This window comes from Mus pahari, chromosome 17, assembly GCF_900095145.1.
Source record: "Mus pahari chromosome 17, PAHARI_EIJ_v1.1, whole genome shotgun sequence".
In the NCBI taxonomy this organism is placed as follows: Eukaryota; Metazoa; Chordata; class Mammalia; order Rodentia; family Muridae; genus Mus; species Mus pahari.
The window spans coordinates 60,627,969-60,643,477 of record NC_034606.1 but is presented as its reverse complement, the minus strand read 5'-3'; the positions used below and the strand labels follow the sequence as shown (position 1 = coordinate 60,643,477).

The 15,509-nt window shown below is 46.4% G+C and overlaps 1 protein-coding gene across 6 annotated transcripts in view; it reads right to left on the bottom strand.

Moving 5' to 3' along the window:
- Positions 1-616: 616 nt before the first annotated feature.
- Positions 617-15,509, bottom strand: part of Ano6 (anoctamin 6) — a 178,997-nt gene continuing 164,104 nt past the window's right edge. For 4 of the 6 annotated variants that reach the window (XM_029547923.1, XM_029547924.1, XM_029547925.1 and 1 more), the window contains 4 exons: positions 13,395-13,600; positions 9,748-9,950; positions 8,168-8,273; positions 1,303-3,549 (listed from right to left, as the gene is read on the bottom strand). In XM_029547923.1, coding sequence (XP_029403783.1) covers positions 3,343-3,549; positions 8,168-8,273; positions 9,748-9,950; positions 13,395-13,600 — 722 coding nt within the window. In that variant the 3' untranslated portion in view covers positions 1,303-3,342. Of the gene's footprint in view, positions 3,550-8,167; positions 8,274-9,747; positions 9,951-13,394; positions 13,601-15,509 lie in introns of all 6 variants that reach the window. The other 2 variants (XM_021216888.1, XM_021216889.1) reach the window with 1 other exon arrangement.

Sequence of the window (15,509 nt, the reverse complement as noted above, 5' to 3'; positions counted from 1 at the left end):
ACGCCTGTTACTTTGCCTCTTCTCTGAAGAAAAAAAAAAAAGAGCCACCTTGACTTCTGAAGATTATTTTAAAAACACTTACAGTTTCACATGCAAAAGCCTCTTAAACCATGTTGGAGAATTTGCATCTTTTGGTCAGGACCGAGGCACTCCCCGTTGAAAAGGGGATGCTTAGCGTTGGAAGTAAACTTGTAACTAACCGTTTGCTTACGATGTGTAGAAGAGAAGGTTCCTTATTAGTACTGTTCTAATATGCATTCAAGAGCCAGGTGTGTGGCTCACCTGTACTCTCCGAGCACGAGAGGAGGCTCGCCTGAGCTACACCGTGAGACCCAAAGAGGGTTAGTGACAAAGGGGTGTCATCTCACCGGTGACTCTACGGTACCTGGGCTGGTGAGCAGGTGAGAAGGTCTTCAGCTCACCTGGATTTACAGCAGCTACCTTGGCCGAAAGTCCATGTAACCGCAGGCCATGAAAAGTCACTTTAGATATACTCTAGGCAGAAGTGCACACCCATCATCTAAGTGATTCTTAACCAGTAATTGGCAAATCTCAGAAACCTGTTCCTTTAAAAAACATTAATAAGACAATTATTAAACCTCGTTAGGCCGCAGTATTGTTTGTAAAACTGATTTTATTAAAATGCTCATTAATTAAAAAATATTAAAATTCATAGAAATTAACAGACATCAGTTACAAACATTACACTGGGGACACAGTGTACGGGAAGCATCACAAATTTCAGTCCCTCTTCAGCTGAGCTCTGCACTGTCTCCACTTCTCAAACATAGTAGGAACGAACATACAAGTCCGGTGAGACCAACACACCCCGCTCTGCCCCCATCACAAACGGATGTCCTATGAAACTCAAGACCCACGTGCCCTGCGAAGGGGAAACTTGACAAACTCATTATCAGAAGGCCTCGTTTAATTTCAAGACAAATTGTGGACTTCTACTTCTAATAGGATACCTAAAAACATCCGAGGAACATTTAAAGAAAAATCCCCTGAGAACCGGGTCTACCGAGTTAATCCATTAAAATGCAAAGGCATTATGAAAGGATAGAACTTCTCTAGTGGTTCATGCTAGACAGGTGGGTGGCCAGTCATGCCCTTGGTTTTCCTGGGCCTGGGGTCTACCTCACTGTCTCCGAAGGTGTCCCCTGTTCCTAACCATCACCAACTTGGCACAGGCCACACAGGAATGACACTGACGCCATTGGGAGCCTACAGCAACCTTGCTGTGGTTCAGCATTCTGGTAGCATCAGATGCCATGAGTACTCCTTTCAGAAAAGGAAGGCTTTTTTCCTCCTCCTCCTGTCCACAGTGGTATTTTCCACTTTGTGAAGGGAGTTCTTGGCTCGGGAATATAGGTGAATAAATGCACTTTTTATTTGACATTTTTCTTTGTGTCTACAAAGAAAGGAAGGGAAGGGTTATGCGAGGGAAGTTTTCCCTTTTCTATGGTGTTAAGTGGGAGTACTTCCCCGTCCTTAGGAAGTGAGCACGGGCTCTGGAAAAAGAGGTAACAGAGGGAGCAGGGTAGTCTGGGGCGTGGGGCAAGGGGTGGCACTTGGTTTTAGCTGTGCAGTGAGAACATCCCTCACTGAGGAGGGCAGTCATTTTTATCTCAGCACAGATAGACACTGTATGGCGGGCCCTGGACTCCCAGTACAAGGGAGGAGGGAAATACTCCCACACTGACCACCTGGGCACTCAAAAGCCCAGGACACTGCTTTGATCAATCATGTTGATTCTCTAGTAAATCATTCGTGGTGGGCATTTAATACCACGGGCGTTGAGAAGGCAGTCTCTAAAACCGCTCACTCTCCTTGGCTTGGCTCCTAGGCCCCGAGGCATTCCACCCCCATCCAGTCAGCAGCAGCCCGATCCCCAAACAATGTGAGGCAGGTCCTCCCTTCTTCACCCAGCACTGACCTCCGGTATCAGTCAAGGGTGTGAGGTATCGCCATGTCTCCTTCAGATGGACTGGAGGAGAAGCGGAGCACGGGCTGCAGAGAGACTGCCCAGCCAACCAACAGGGAGGCCAAGGCGCTAGGAAGCTGAGGCTTCGCAGCAAGCCTTCAAGAGATAAACCAGCCTTTCCCATAACCCCCTGATGGCCCGAGAGGAGGCTTGGGGTTCAGATTCAACCCAGGGTTTCCTTCCTCAAAGGGCAACAATCTGGGTAGACTTGTCTCCAGCACAGCCGTGATTACACATGAGTTAGCAGGCCTAGGAAATGAACGGAGCCGGGGAAGGAAGCTGGTCACCTTGGCAAGCTGAGAAGTCGGTAGGGTTCCTAGTGAGTGACATCAGCCACAGAGGGATCACAGGATATGGCTAGTGATTGGGTTGCTGGCTGTTGCTCTGACGACGCCCAGTGTCGTCAGGCCACCAGCCTTTTTCAGCGAGAGAGGCAGAAGGCGCTTGGTGATTGGTAGTGCCACCTTTCTGCATCTGCTAAGTCTGTTCTCATGAAGTAGATGGGCTCCCCGGCCCATAATGCTGAGGACGATACAGTTACAATCATTTGATTATCATCTACCAAGAAGAGATAAATTAACTGTTCAGATCAACAAGAGCTACTACCTTTTCATCTTACTCCCTTAAGATCTGAAGCCAGTCAACGTTGGTCAGGCCTAGAGCATGCTGGGAGTATTGCTAGAGAGCAGGTGTCTGTCACCGTGGAGTATCAGGGACAGGCTTCATCATTCAATACCCTCCATCTTCATGCCAATCTAAGACGAGTATTTCTTGGAGGTGGAAATACAGGCTGAAACGATACAGAAGCTGTTTCATACGCAGCGGAGTCTCCTTCCTTGGAGTGTACAGTAAGACACTGAAATACTGTGAACTCTTGAGTCTACCTGGGACCTAACACAGCATCCTAACTCAATCCTGAGCTGGCAATTGTTGATAGGCGATTAAGGCTGAGGTCTGCCTGGTCTTTGGTGATGGTGCTGTCCGGACAAAATAGGTCTGGGATAGATTTGGCAAAATGCAAAATTAAGCACAGAAAAGGAGCTCTGCACACGTGAGGTCAGAAAAGCAAAGTCCCCGGGGAGGACTTGGGCACACCTTGGGGCTTTTATCTGTTACTAAAGTTCCAATTTATCAAAAGAGGGAGCACATTCAGGTCCTCCAGGTAGGTGGTGTTAGGCGCTGCCTGATCAAAGTTTTCCGTTCTCCAGTTCCCGCACTGCTAGCTGAAACTGGAAGACGACGCAGGCAGGCAGAAATGGGCACGGGGAAGACTCCAATGTCATCCTCTCTAGTGATTCGCACATGTCTGACAGCTAATTATCTTTAAAGTGCTTCTCTCGGCCTAACGCTCCCGCTCATTCGAGTTTTGGCCGCACGCTGTTGTCAACCGTTCCTCCAATCCTCTCGGCGATGAGCCCCATGTTTTTGGTCAGGTCTTTGAGGTGACTCTCGTGAAGCAGCTTCTGCGTGAGGTATTTCTCCCTCTTGATCTTGCTTTTCGTGATATTTGACACATCCGGAATTGCGTAGGAAATGAAGAACTTCACAGAGTAGATGATATGCTGCAGGGAAGAGAGAAGACAATGTCAGAGGGGCACCGAGTCCCCGAGGTTTACTCTTGTCATTATGACACTGTGGCCCTTCAGTCTAAAAGCAACGGGATATAAAGGAGTGACCTGTCAGTGTTCAGTGGGACCGTGTTACTTTAGCATGAGCGAGGAGTCCACCCGATTGTGTGTATTCTCATCCACATACATACTACCACTCCAGCACACAGGAGACCGAGTCCGATGTCAGTTTGAACGATGTGGTGAAACAAAAATAATAAAATGAACGCCCCTACATCGTCCATTAAGTTAAAAACCCAGACCACTGACAGTGCTGTTGTATTTCCTAAGTCCCTGTTCCGTTCTCAAAGATACTATCCTATATGCAATGTTACTATAAGGGAAAAAAGAAACCAAAATATACATGTATTCACCAATAATGTATTTAATCCTACTTGATTTGAGCTTTATAAAAATAGTACTTGACAGTCTTTCAAAAACAGACTTACTTACTTTCTGTGAGTTTTCCCTGTGTGTATACCATGTACACCACCCATGGATGCTAGAAAGGGATATCAGAGGCCCTGGAACTGGAAGTACTCTTAACTGCTGCGCCATCTCTCCCACCCCTCTAGATAGCCTTTGGGAAAATACCTTTTTAAAATTCAAAACCAGTTTCTAAAGTTCTTAATGCCATTTCCATAGCTGGCTCATTATGGTTACTTTTACTGTGTGTAATGCTCCCAGTGGGTATGCTGCAACACGTATGTTCCTCTACTGTTAGGCATTGGGTTGGTTCTCAGTTTTCATATCAACAGTGCTGTTGTGAATATGTAGGTTTATAAAGAACAGGAACCTATAGGGGACACTGCTGAGACACTTGGCCAATCGAATGCCCAGTTCTACAGGATGACCCAGTCCGTTCTGGAGCGGTGGCACCTGCTTAGCTCGCTCCAGCAGTGGGGCGGTTTCGGCTGTGCTCCGTCTCAGCCCTTGGTGAGATCTCACTTTTCTTCTATTACCAATTTCTGATTTTCAAATGGATCCTGAGTTTGGTCTCACTTAAGCATTTGTTAGTCACTGTCCCAAAGTCCCTTTGGCCAGATATATTTCATGTATAAAAGAGAGATAGATGAATTGCCGTAAGATGCTTAAAGAGAGATGGGGGAGTGAGGGAGAGGAGGAGGAGGAGGGAAGGGGGGAGAAGGAGGGGAGGAGAAGGAGGGAGAAGAATGGATTGTACTTAGTATCAAGCACTGCTTAGAGTTTTGGGAGAACCTAGAATGGTGCAACCCCCATGGAGTGCAACAGGATGCTGAACTCAGTACAAACACTTTACCCAGAGTAGTCTGCACACATACAACCCAGCCAAGAGTTTAAGGGGCGAGGGAATGAGCCATGGAGGTATCAGGAGGGCAGAGTCAGGGCAGGGAAGCTTCCAGAACATGATCTCGAGTGATGAGGCTGTAAGGAGAAACCACAGTGAGAGCCACAGACAAGGCTGGACACACCACGACAGGGACTCTGGCTTTTACTCTAAGGTCAGAACTCAGTAGTCTCCAGGTAGAGACCAGGGCACAGCCAGGCAAGAAATGACAGTGGCTCTGGCCTGGTGGACCTTGGTTTCTCCAAAGCCCTGTGCTGAAGGTTGGCTCCCAGCTTGTGATGCGATTGAGGGGGAAGGGGCTTAGCAGGAGGTTAGGCTATGATGGTGTGTGCTCGTAGGGGACACTTGGACTCTATCCCTCGCTTACTGGCTGCCACGAAGGGAGCAGCTTCCTCACCATAGCGTTCTCCTGGTTTGGGGTGCTGCCTCAGTCTAGGCCCAAAGCAAGAGGGGACCATGGCTGGAGAGTAGCAGCCAGAGCGAGCCTGCCAGCGTTGCCATACAAAGCTAGCCAACACCTGGTGAAAGCAGGCAAGACTGTAAGAAGGGGTCAGTGGTCTACTGTTGGGGGAAAAGCCAACAGACTTGAATGTGGGGGGTGAGAGAAAAGGAAGAGGGGTGGGAAGGGCTTCCTGTGAGACCGGCTAGACAAAGACGTCACAGCACAGAGGAGGAGATTGTAGAAAAGAGAGAGACGGGGCAGCCTAGAGTGGGTATGGGAACACACATGGATGTAAGGGAGCTAACGAGCAGAAAGCTTTGGCAGCACCGGGCTCAGACTGAGAAGAGACACTCATTTTTCTCATCCTTGGGGCTATTTGGGATTTTCCTGCTAAACTGATGTGACCACAAATTAAAAAAAAAAAAAATGTGCTTCAATACTGCCTTCATTGTATTCCAAATGTTTTGGCACGTTTATTTCCACTATCATTTGTTTAAAAAGTTTTTTAAAAAAATCCTCTCTTAATATCTCTACTGCTTTGCCAGTTGCTCTGGAAGATGTCACTTAATTTCTGTGCACATGTGTGCTTTCCGAAATTTCTCATCTAATTGCATCGTACACAGAAAAGCCACTTGATAGGATTTTAATTTTTAATTTTTAAGCTTGCGCTGAGACTTATTTTGCAGCTTCCCCTGTGACGGGCCCTGGCAGGGTGCTCCGCTGTGGAGAGGAATGTGTGCGTTACCCCAGGCAGGCACAATGTTCTGTGGGCGTCAGTGGGGCCCACCTTGTCTAGAGCCCGGTTCCTTGTTTGTTTTGGGTAGAGATGACCTGTACGCAGCTGAAGGCGAGCTGGTGAATTCCTCTCTCACCGACATTGCTTCTCCTTTGAAGCACACTGATAGACTTTTGATACTAGGTGACCCTCTATCTGGGATGTATTGTCTAGAATTGCTACTTCCTTCTGCTGAATGGACCCTTTTAGTGTTCTAACTTTCCTAGATTTCTTTTTCCTGCTTTAAAACACTAAATAATCGTTTTCCTGAAGCCAAGGGGCAGGCTTCATAGAAGAGTGAGAGACTGGCCGAGTTGGTGTCGCTGCTGGGTAACATGTGGGCAGAGATGCTGCTCACGGAATTGGCCACAGGACAGACATTATGGTCACCATACCCACAGCAGGATAGATGACTTAGGAAGTAGAGAATGACTGGAGAGGAGGGAGGAGCGGAAGGGGAGTGGAAACAAATGCTGCCAGGCCTTTGGGGACCCTGACCTCACTTGGGGAAGAGCAACAGAGAGCTGTGAGCACAGCTGTGTGTAGCAACAGATGCAGGAAGAGAGTGTGACAGAAGAGGGTCAGATTCATCTGTATAGAGGCTGGTAACATTCACAGGGTAAAGCCAATAGGGCGTTGTGCCGTCTTTTAAGAATACCCTGCAGGTTCAGTTTACACAGTCTACGAGGACCTCTGTATTTATGAGGCAGCAAGAATAGCCTTAATCCCCCCCCCCCCCTTTTTTTTGAGACAGGTTCTCCCAGTGTAGTTCTGGTTGGCCTGGCACTCACAGGGGCCAAGCACCTCTGCCTCCTTTGTGCTGAGATAAAGACGCGCCTCTGAGTCAGACAGTTTTCTTCTCTGTGCCTGTGATTGTAAGTTTAGGATCTGGGTCAGTGGTTCTCAACCTGTGGGTCGTGACCATTGGAAAACACATATTTCTGGTGGGCTTAGGACCCTTCCAACCATACATTTTGCTGCTTCTTCGTAAGTGTCATTTTGCTATTGACTTAGTGCTCGGTGGAGGACCACCAATCTGGGCTATTCCAGCCTCCCAGGAGTTTGGGAAGGATTCCTCCTCTGTGTTCTCTCAATTTGTTATTTCTCTCCATAAAAGGGGCTGTGGTTCACCAACCTTTTGTTGTGGGAACAAAAATAAAAACAAAACAAAACAAAAAACCCCAAAAAACTCAGTAATTCCCTTTCTAGGTTCACAGGCTGAAGTTCTAGAACTGTTGCTTCTGGCTCCCACCGTTGCTGTGGAGAACCCTCCCTCATTCTAATCCTAGTTCTCTTTGTCATCTGTGGGCCTCTTCCCTCTGCCTCCTGTCTCTGGTGAGCTGCATTTTCCTTTATGACCTGTGCTGTACTTTCTGTTCCATAGCTGACACCTTTTGTCTGCTATGGAAAATGTTCCTCTCCTCCATCCCCCATTTTCTTAGTCTTCTATTTTTAATTTCTTCTTCTTCTTTTTTTTTGGATCAGATTGCAAAGCCCCAGAATTTTACACAGGACAGAAGATGTACCTAGGGTAGCTTAAACATGTGAGGGTTGATGTCTGTCTTTGCACAACAAATAGGGCTCCCTAGTTTGTTCCTAGTAATGCCCTCTGAGACATTGGCTAGATCGGCCGATGCTCTACAGCCGTGTCATTTTCTCAGCGCTAACGTTAGAGAGAGAAGCACTATAAGGAGTTGGGTGCCCATGCAGCAGCTGCATGGAACACAGATGCATAATAGCTCCATGAGGCCTTTCACAATCCAACATGCCTCTCAGTGTGCCCCAAAGTACAAAGGTACCCAGTGAATACTGTATTAAGTGGGACCGAGCCTCCCTTGACATACATGGTCATGCTTTCTAACATTTAAAACAGCTATTTCATTCAGTGTTAGGAACCATCTATTCTCAGGCCAAATCTGATTAGTTCATGCCCTAATATACACTGAATAAAGTTGGCAATACTTAAAGGGACACAGATGGCTTATGAATGTGCACCACCATAGCCTGTCTCAGAGCCCACTTCTCTTACCTCCATGACAATGATGAAGGCCAGCTTGGCGGCAATCACGTGCCAGTAGTAGATGTTGTGTTTATACTCTTGTGGGTGCCCCGGTGGGTTTCGGAAGTCACGGTACCTGGAAACACAACCAGGCACATTAGGAGACAATTGTTTTGATGGATAATGTAAACAAGGGCCTGACTTAAAACCAGAGTGGTGCACGCCTTTAATCCCAGCACTCGGGAGGCAGAGGCAGGCGGATTTCTGAGTTTGAGGCCAACCTGGTCTACAGAGTGAGTTCCAGGTTAGCCAGGGCTATACAGAGAAACCCTGTCTCAAAAAACAAAAACAAAAACAAAACAACCAAAAAAACCAAAAAACAAAAACCCAGAGTCATCTTCGACGCAGTAATTTTTAAAGCAGGCATCACCTTCATTTCACCTCAAGTTCAATGTGGTATCAAAGACTGGAAGAAAATCATCCAGAAGGATCTTATTGAGCACGGAAGCAGAAAATGACCGACCCCAGCTAGGTAAAACAGGACACGTCTTTACAAAGTGACAACGTTTTCATGTTTCCCCCTGGGTAACTTAGGGTTTTCACCCGGCCCGTTTCTAAGTCCCTAACTGTGAAGTATTAAACATACAAGAATATAACTGCTGAGATCAGCATTCTGCTCAGTCAGCTATCTTGGTCTTGTCTAACTTCTTGGTTGTGATATTGGAAATCTACATCAGAATGGCTCTGAACAGTTGAATTAAGTGAATTGGGGTTTAAGAAACTGTAATAATAGAGAAAATAAATTTGCATGACCTACATGGTCAACAAACTACCAACTGGTAAGTGAGCTGGTGCTGTCTATCCATAGTTGACCTTCCCATCCACCAGAGCAGAGTACTTGACACCCCTTACCGCATGACCCTTACGTCATTGCTAACTGAGGTGCCCATGTGTCATCATTAGCTTTAGGTCGTCCATGAATAACAACGCTGTCTTATTTCTCTTCATTGCACTGTTGGGGATAGAACCTGGGGCTGTGTTCTCTCCTGCGGAGCTACAGCCTACCTGGCTCTTTATTCTTCTATTATTATTTTATTGAAATAGACTTTTACTATGTAGCCCAGGCTGGGCTTGAACTTACTATATATCTCAGGTTCGCCTCCACTGGAAACAGTTTACCTGAAGCCATCTACTCCCTCAGTGCTGGGGTTACGGGCATGCACCACCACTTCTGGTTTTATGCTTTGAGCAGGCTTGGTAAGAACTACCAACTGAGCTGCATTCGCCAGCTTCAGAAGGCAGTCTTAGAATGGAATGGCCTGAATTTCTAAAACTCTCAGCTAGCTCTCTCCATTTCTGAGATGCACCAGGCTTTCTTCTCCATCGTTATGATGCGCCCATTTGAACACCTTTCAAATCTGGTTTACAGGCCCTACCATTGCTCTTCATTAACTTTAATCTTTTTGAGTGTTACTAAAAGGAAAGCGCTGTGAAAACCATCTCTTTATCGCAGACTTAAATGCTACCAGTTAGAATCTTATCACACACACCGGAAGCTTTTTTTTTTATAAGATGAGGTACATTTTTAGAACCGGGGAATCAAAACTTGCCTGCACAAGGTATAGTTTCCAAGCCCAATGTATGGGTTTTCTTTGTCTGTATTCTTGAAGTCCGTGATGTTGAAGACAGAAAGAGTGTTGTTGATGTAGCCGTCCATGGTGTAGTAAGTGTGGTCCCCATAGGGAGGGATGGAGAAGGACCAATAATACACCAGGCGGGGGATCATGTCTGATGTGAAGGCAATGATCATGGCCTACATTGGGGAAACAAAAGAGGAAAGTTAGGGTGGCAGCATCGTGGTTTCCACCAAGATGTATCTTTTGGTGGAATTATACATATTTCAAGTAGAAGACACTTTGGGAGGTCTTCCATTCTAAGGGAAGGTTGAAAGGACCAACGGTTGCCTCTGAAATACATGGAACAAATAAATGAATATATCGGGGCACTATGAAGAGCAGAAGAGCCAGACTGGCTTGTGTATCCTGTGTGTACATCAGCGTTGATCAAAGTTACAACATCCACTTAAACCTCAGAGCGCTTCTTCATAGAACCAGGAGTCTGTCATGGTTTACAGTTAAAACACTAAGGTCAGTATTATGAAGATAACCTTGCTTCATAGAACTCATTTGTTGAATAAAGACTTTATATGAAACTGATTTAAAAAAAATAAAATAAAATCACTTGTTTTTCACAAAGAAGACTGAAACTGACTAAAACACACCTCTCCTGATCCCTGGTTATATAATGGCCACTAAACTTCTCCCCCTGTCTTGCTATCTTAGACTTAGACAATCCACGGCCTGATGAACTACCATTCACACAATCAGGAAACAAAGCCAGCTTTCTAACACCTTAGTATCTGAGCATCCAAGCTTCCAGAAGATTAAGTGGATAAAGTACTGAAACCATAAATTATCACTGAACACAGCTTTAGTATGTTCCTGCATAGATGGGCCAGTTATGAGCCTGTGTCTATGCCAGGCAGAAGTGTACTAGGACAAAAGCCTATTTAGAACTACATGCACCTTCCCCAAAGAACTTTAATTTGAGGCTTTGACTCTGGTATATGAAACGGCTTACAGGGACAAAGGGGAAATTGTATCCACGTTAGGCCAATCATCAGCTGAAGCCCAAGAACAGACATGTGTTTTGGCTCAAAGTGATTTTTAATAGTAGTCATCTGGACATATGCGTTTTAGTTGCAGTGAGACTACAAAGTATCAAACAAGATTTGGGCAAAGCAAGAAAACAGGGGCTTTTTCTCTACCTGAGCCAGCTCCCTTGATGTCTGTGATGTGAAGAATCTGTGGCTGTATGTGTGTGTGTGTGTGTGTGTGTGTGTGTGCCTGTCAGCCGGGAGGTAAGACAAGATTTGGTCTTGTGCCAGGTTTCAATAGATGAAATTTTCCTGGTATCATTTAACTCAATGCTATCTTTTAACAGAATCACCCGAGATATACTTCAGGGAGGAAGAAAGACTCCAACCATGAGGAGAAATCTTTGTTTTTCTGACAAGATACCTTTTCCCCTGAATTGAGCTACTCTGAGCTATGCCGCAAGAATACACAGAGTGTAGCTTGCCTCATTTCCCATGCTGTTCTGTACACAAGTTCCATTTATATCAAAATAAATTAAAATTGCTCTTCAATAGCAGATGCTCTGGCACAGCACAACAATGTCAGCTGTGCTTATTTATGGAACCGCCAGCTTTTAGCTCAAGTGACTTCACAGCACACCCCTGCTTGGTGTCTCCTACCAGGGTGGCCTCTCTTCTTTCTTTTGTACACATTAGGCTGTGGACATTGTGTACAGTACTTCAGGGGGAGGGTTATATAAGTGGGGTGACAGACGCTAAGAATATGGGCTGAAGGGTTGTCAATAGTTTAACCAATGACACAATCTAGTGAGGGGCTTTGCCAGAGTATATTATAATAAAAAAAGTAGCCAGCAACCACAATTAGACAGTGGGTGTGTGTCATCGCGAACGCACACACAGAGGCGTACACACACACATACACACCACACACACAGTACTTTGGAAACCCAGCCAGTCCTCCATCTGTGTTCATGGAGCACAGCCATGGCGTGGATAAAGGGAGAAGGTGCCTGAAAGAATCACTCCAAAATGCTTGGGGAATCAGGTGCCAGAACCACATCAATTTTCTGTTTCTGAAGGTCAAACAAAAAAAACCCTTTTAGTTTCAAACCTTCGTGCCTAAAGTTTTCCTAAAGCGGCCGGGTCCGTGTTCCTGCCCTGCCTAATGTACTGTGGCATATTGGATATGACAGATTCCTGCTTTCGTGACTGTGGACCTTGAAAGGCCTTGCTGTCATGGCTCTAAACATCAGTCTTCATTTTCAAACACAGTGGGCATTGAAGGTAGGGGCTCTTGGGGCGAGAGGAAACTGATTTAATCTATCAGTTTCTCAAAGCTAAAGGTTGCCTGCAATTCAGAAAAGTGGTGGGGGTGGGGCGACAGCTAACTTGTTTCACTGTAACCAGTCAAGGGGGTGACTGATTTTTGAGGTGCCTGTCAGAGTCCTCAGGGAACCACAGTTAATGATGTTAGGTAATGAAGTCAAACAGCGGCAACTGTGTGAACGAGGACCGGGCTCCGTGTGTCCGCTGCAATTCAGTGATTTCCCAAGCCATGCTGAGTGCAGAGGCATTCATCTAACACATATAAAACGGGGCTCGGCAGTGTGCGGGGCCAAGATCACACGGCTCAAGCTGTGGTGCCGGGAAGTGGAACACAGATCTGCCTGACTTCACGGTGCACTTCCCTCTTGCAGTGCCCGGGACCACTTTCTCTTCTGCTTTGGCAGGAGCTCCTGGGGGATTCAGCAAATTGTGACTTCAGGAATGAAAATTGAAAAATCATTTTGTTTGGGAAGCTGGGCTAGGGCAGAAATAACCCTGTTTTTTTTTGAGGACCTTTGTAGGCAAGAGATCCTCTGATGGGCTGGTGTTGAACTGTTCTGCATAAGAACAGCTGCCACTTGGCCTCTACCCAAGCAAACAACCTCCACAGGCTACACTTGGGTTCTCTCACAGCTGGGACTGCCCCACCTCTCATAAGAGCCCCACCTCTCATAAGAGCTTGTTTCCCTGGAGACAAGAAGGTTACTAGGGCCATTTTTCCTTCATCACAGTTAATATTTTAAGATGTGATGTATATATGTATACATTGGAATATATAGTGATGATATATGGTGAAATGCTTTTAGGATGCTCTGACTCGGAATGAACCTGCATCTGCCTGGGTTTAAAAGCGGTCTTTGCTGATGCTTTTATGTCACAGATGAATAGAAGTTTCAGTTCCTATTGCTCTTCTGTTTCTTTAGATAAAGATGTTGTTGGCAGAGGAGAAACCGTGATCCCTCCTCCACAGGATGTCCTGGTGGGGTGAGTCAATCATAACAGTAAGCAACTAAAATGTATCAGAAGATAGTTGCCTAACAATTAGCTCAGTGGAGAAGAACACTTGCTCCTCTTGCAACAGACCCAGCTTCTATTCCCAGCACCCACATGGCAGGTTCACAACCACCTGAAACTTCAGTTCTGGGGTGGGGCGTGGTTTCCACTCTCTCTCCTGGCCTCACCAAGCACACATGTGGTCCACATACACGCAGGCAAGACACCCATACCTAGAAAGATAAAATTGGGCGGTCTACCCGTGAATCCCAGGCTACTCACGTTGGTCACCACGGCCAGGATGGCTATTCCTTGCATGATGGGCTGCCACGCGCCGATATCCTGGGCTTTTTCTGGCACCATACGTCTAAACTGAGTTGTGAGCTTCCACGCGTCCACTCTTATTTCCAAAATATTGTTCACCAGAGCCAGCAGGGGAGCCAGTGGGAAAGAGGCCACAAATAAAGTGACGAACCCAAACTGAATAACTGTCAACGGAATGGACACACATCACGGTGGGGAGGACAGATGGGAGGACAATGTAAATTCCCTCTACTTTTATAAAGAAATTTAAAAGGCCAACAAATGACCCACCCACCCAGCGAGGAGACAACAGCCAATCACAACACAGTGCTCACGGCAGGACGAATACGAAACATAAATACGAAATCTAAAGAAAGGTGACTAAACACAGCTCATCTCCCACACGTGTATTCACTCAAAAGAGACGACATGTTGGAAACTTTTTAAGCCAAGCATGGTTGCGTGCTGCTCATATGCCGGAGGCAACCTGAGAACACGGCTCATTCTTCCTGTTAAGAGAACATGAGAAGCAGGGCCAGGGCTTGCGATTTAAGAATGAACAGAGTAGAAGAATCTAGTAAGCAGAGAGAAGACAGAAATGCGTGCCTATGAAGCTGGTATTCAGAGGATGTTGGAAGCAAACGAGGGGGTGCAGGCAGGCCGACAGAGACTTCGTCACCTGTGTGTTGCAGGCACACATTCAGCCGTCCTCACCCTTGTCAGTCTGTGTGGCCACAAGGTCGAGATTCAAGCGGTAACTCAGCCTTTACTCTATCTGAAATGTGTGTGACCTTGGTATAGAGAATGGATAAACTCTACCATGGAGAGGGTGAAGAATGGTATTAAGACCAAAGAACTAGCTGAAACCTCTCTGAGGTCCTTCCTACCTTACTAGCAGAGCTGCGGGAGACACCTACACAGGTGTGAGTGAGCCCAAGACTGGAGGAGAGGTCACCTGACGACTCTTCGAGGCCTTTGCTCCATTCTACTGGAGAAGGGCAAGGCTGTGGTGCACCTGCTGCTTCTGGTCTGAGAGACCAGCCTACCAGAGGAGTACTTCAGAACGGAGAGGAGGTAAGCCACACAGGCCAGGCGCAGGCGGCCATGGTCGGCATCAGGCAAGGACCCAAGCTGTGTTAGCAGCAGGAGCCACGCCTGCCTCTGCATCTCTGAAACCGCTAGCCATCCACACCAGCCTTGGGCCAGGCAAGTAAGAGACTGCAGAATGGGTCAGAGCTGACTGTGATAAACCAACCAGCGTCCAACCTACTGGAAGGGCAGATTGGAGTCCCTGTGTTAGAGGGAGAATGTAGCATAGCCAGATCTTGAGTGTCCAAGAGAGGCCAGAATAACAGTTAAAAGTCCAAAAGTGAAATGATACCATTTATAACTAAAACAATACTTTGTTAGAGTAAATTAATCCTAAGTGTTAAGACTAATGATTATTATAGAGAAATGAATGAATGACAGGGTGTGTATATTCTTAATCAGCTAGACACAATTTGGGGATATACAAACCTAGCTAGTAATTCCTTATGGCTATTCAGACACTTAAATTTGAAGAGACATCAACAAACAGTTAAAATAACACTGACAACCAGCGTAGATTACTGACAACCAGCGTAGATCACTCTGGTAAAGAATCAAAAGAGAACGGCCAGTTCACCACCACACTGGGATCTAGTACATGAAGACAGGGTCCTGGCTAAACAGGAGGTTTTGAAGAAGAAATGCAAATGTCCATGGGGTCTTACTGTATGTTAAGGGGGGGGGGTTTCTCCTACAGCTGGCTAAATCACTGCAAAGGCTAGGCCCTTCATTGCTTTTACCCCCAAAAGGATTAAGATTTCTAATAGTGAGAAGAACTTTCTAAGCACCCTTTGAAATGAAGAATAAGAGGAGATGTTAGCAAGGTTACTCCCTAACACGTTCTCCATGGCGGCACCGCACTTCTCTGCCAGTCACCCCATCCTCTGAACTCAGCATCCCACAAACCCTCGCTGCTGCACGGAAGCTACGCCTGCAGTTCCCCACCCCCACCCCCAAATGTGGCTGCCCATGCGGAAGCCCAGGAGTGCTCCTGACCTCGCTCAT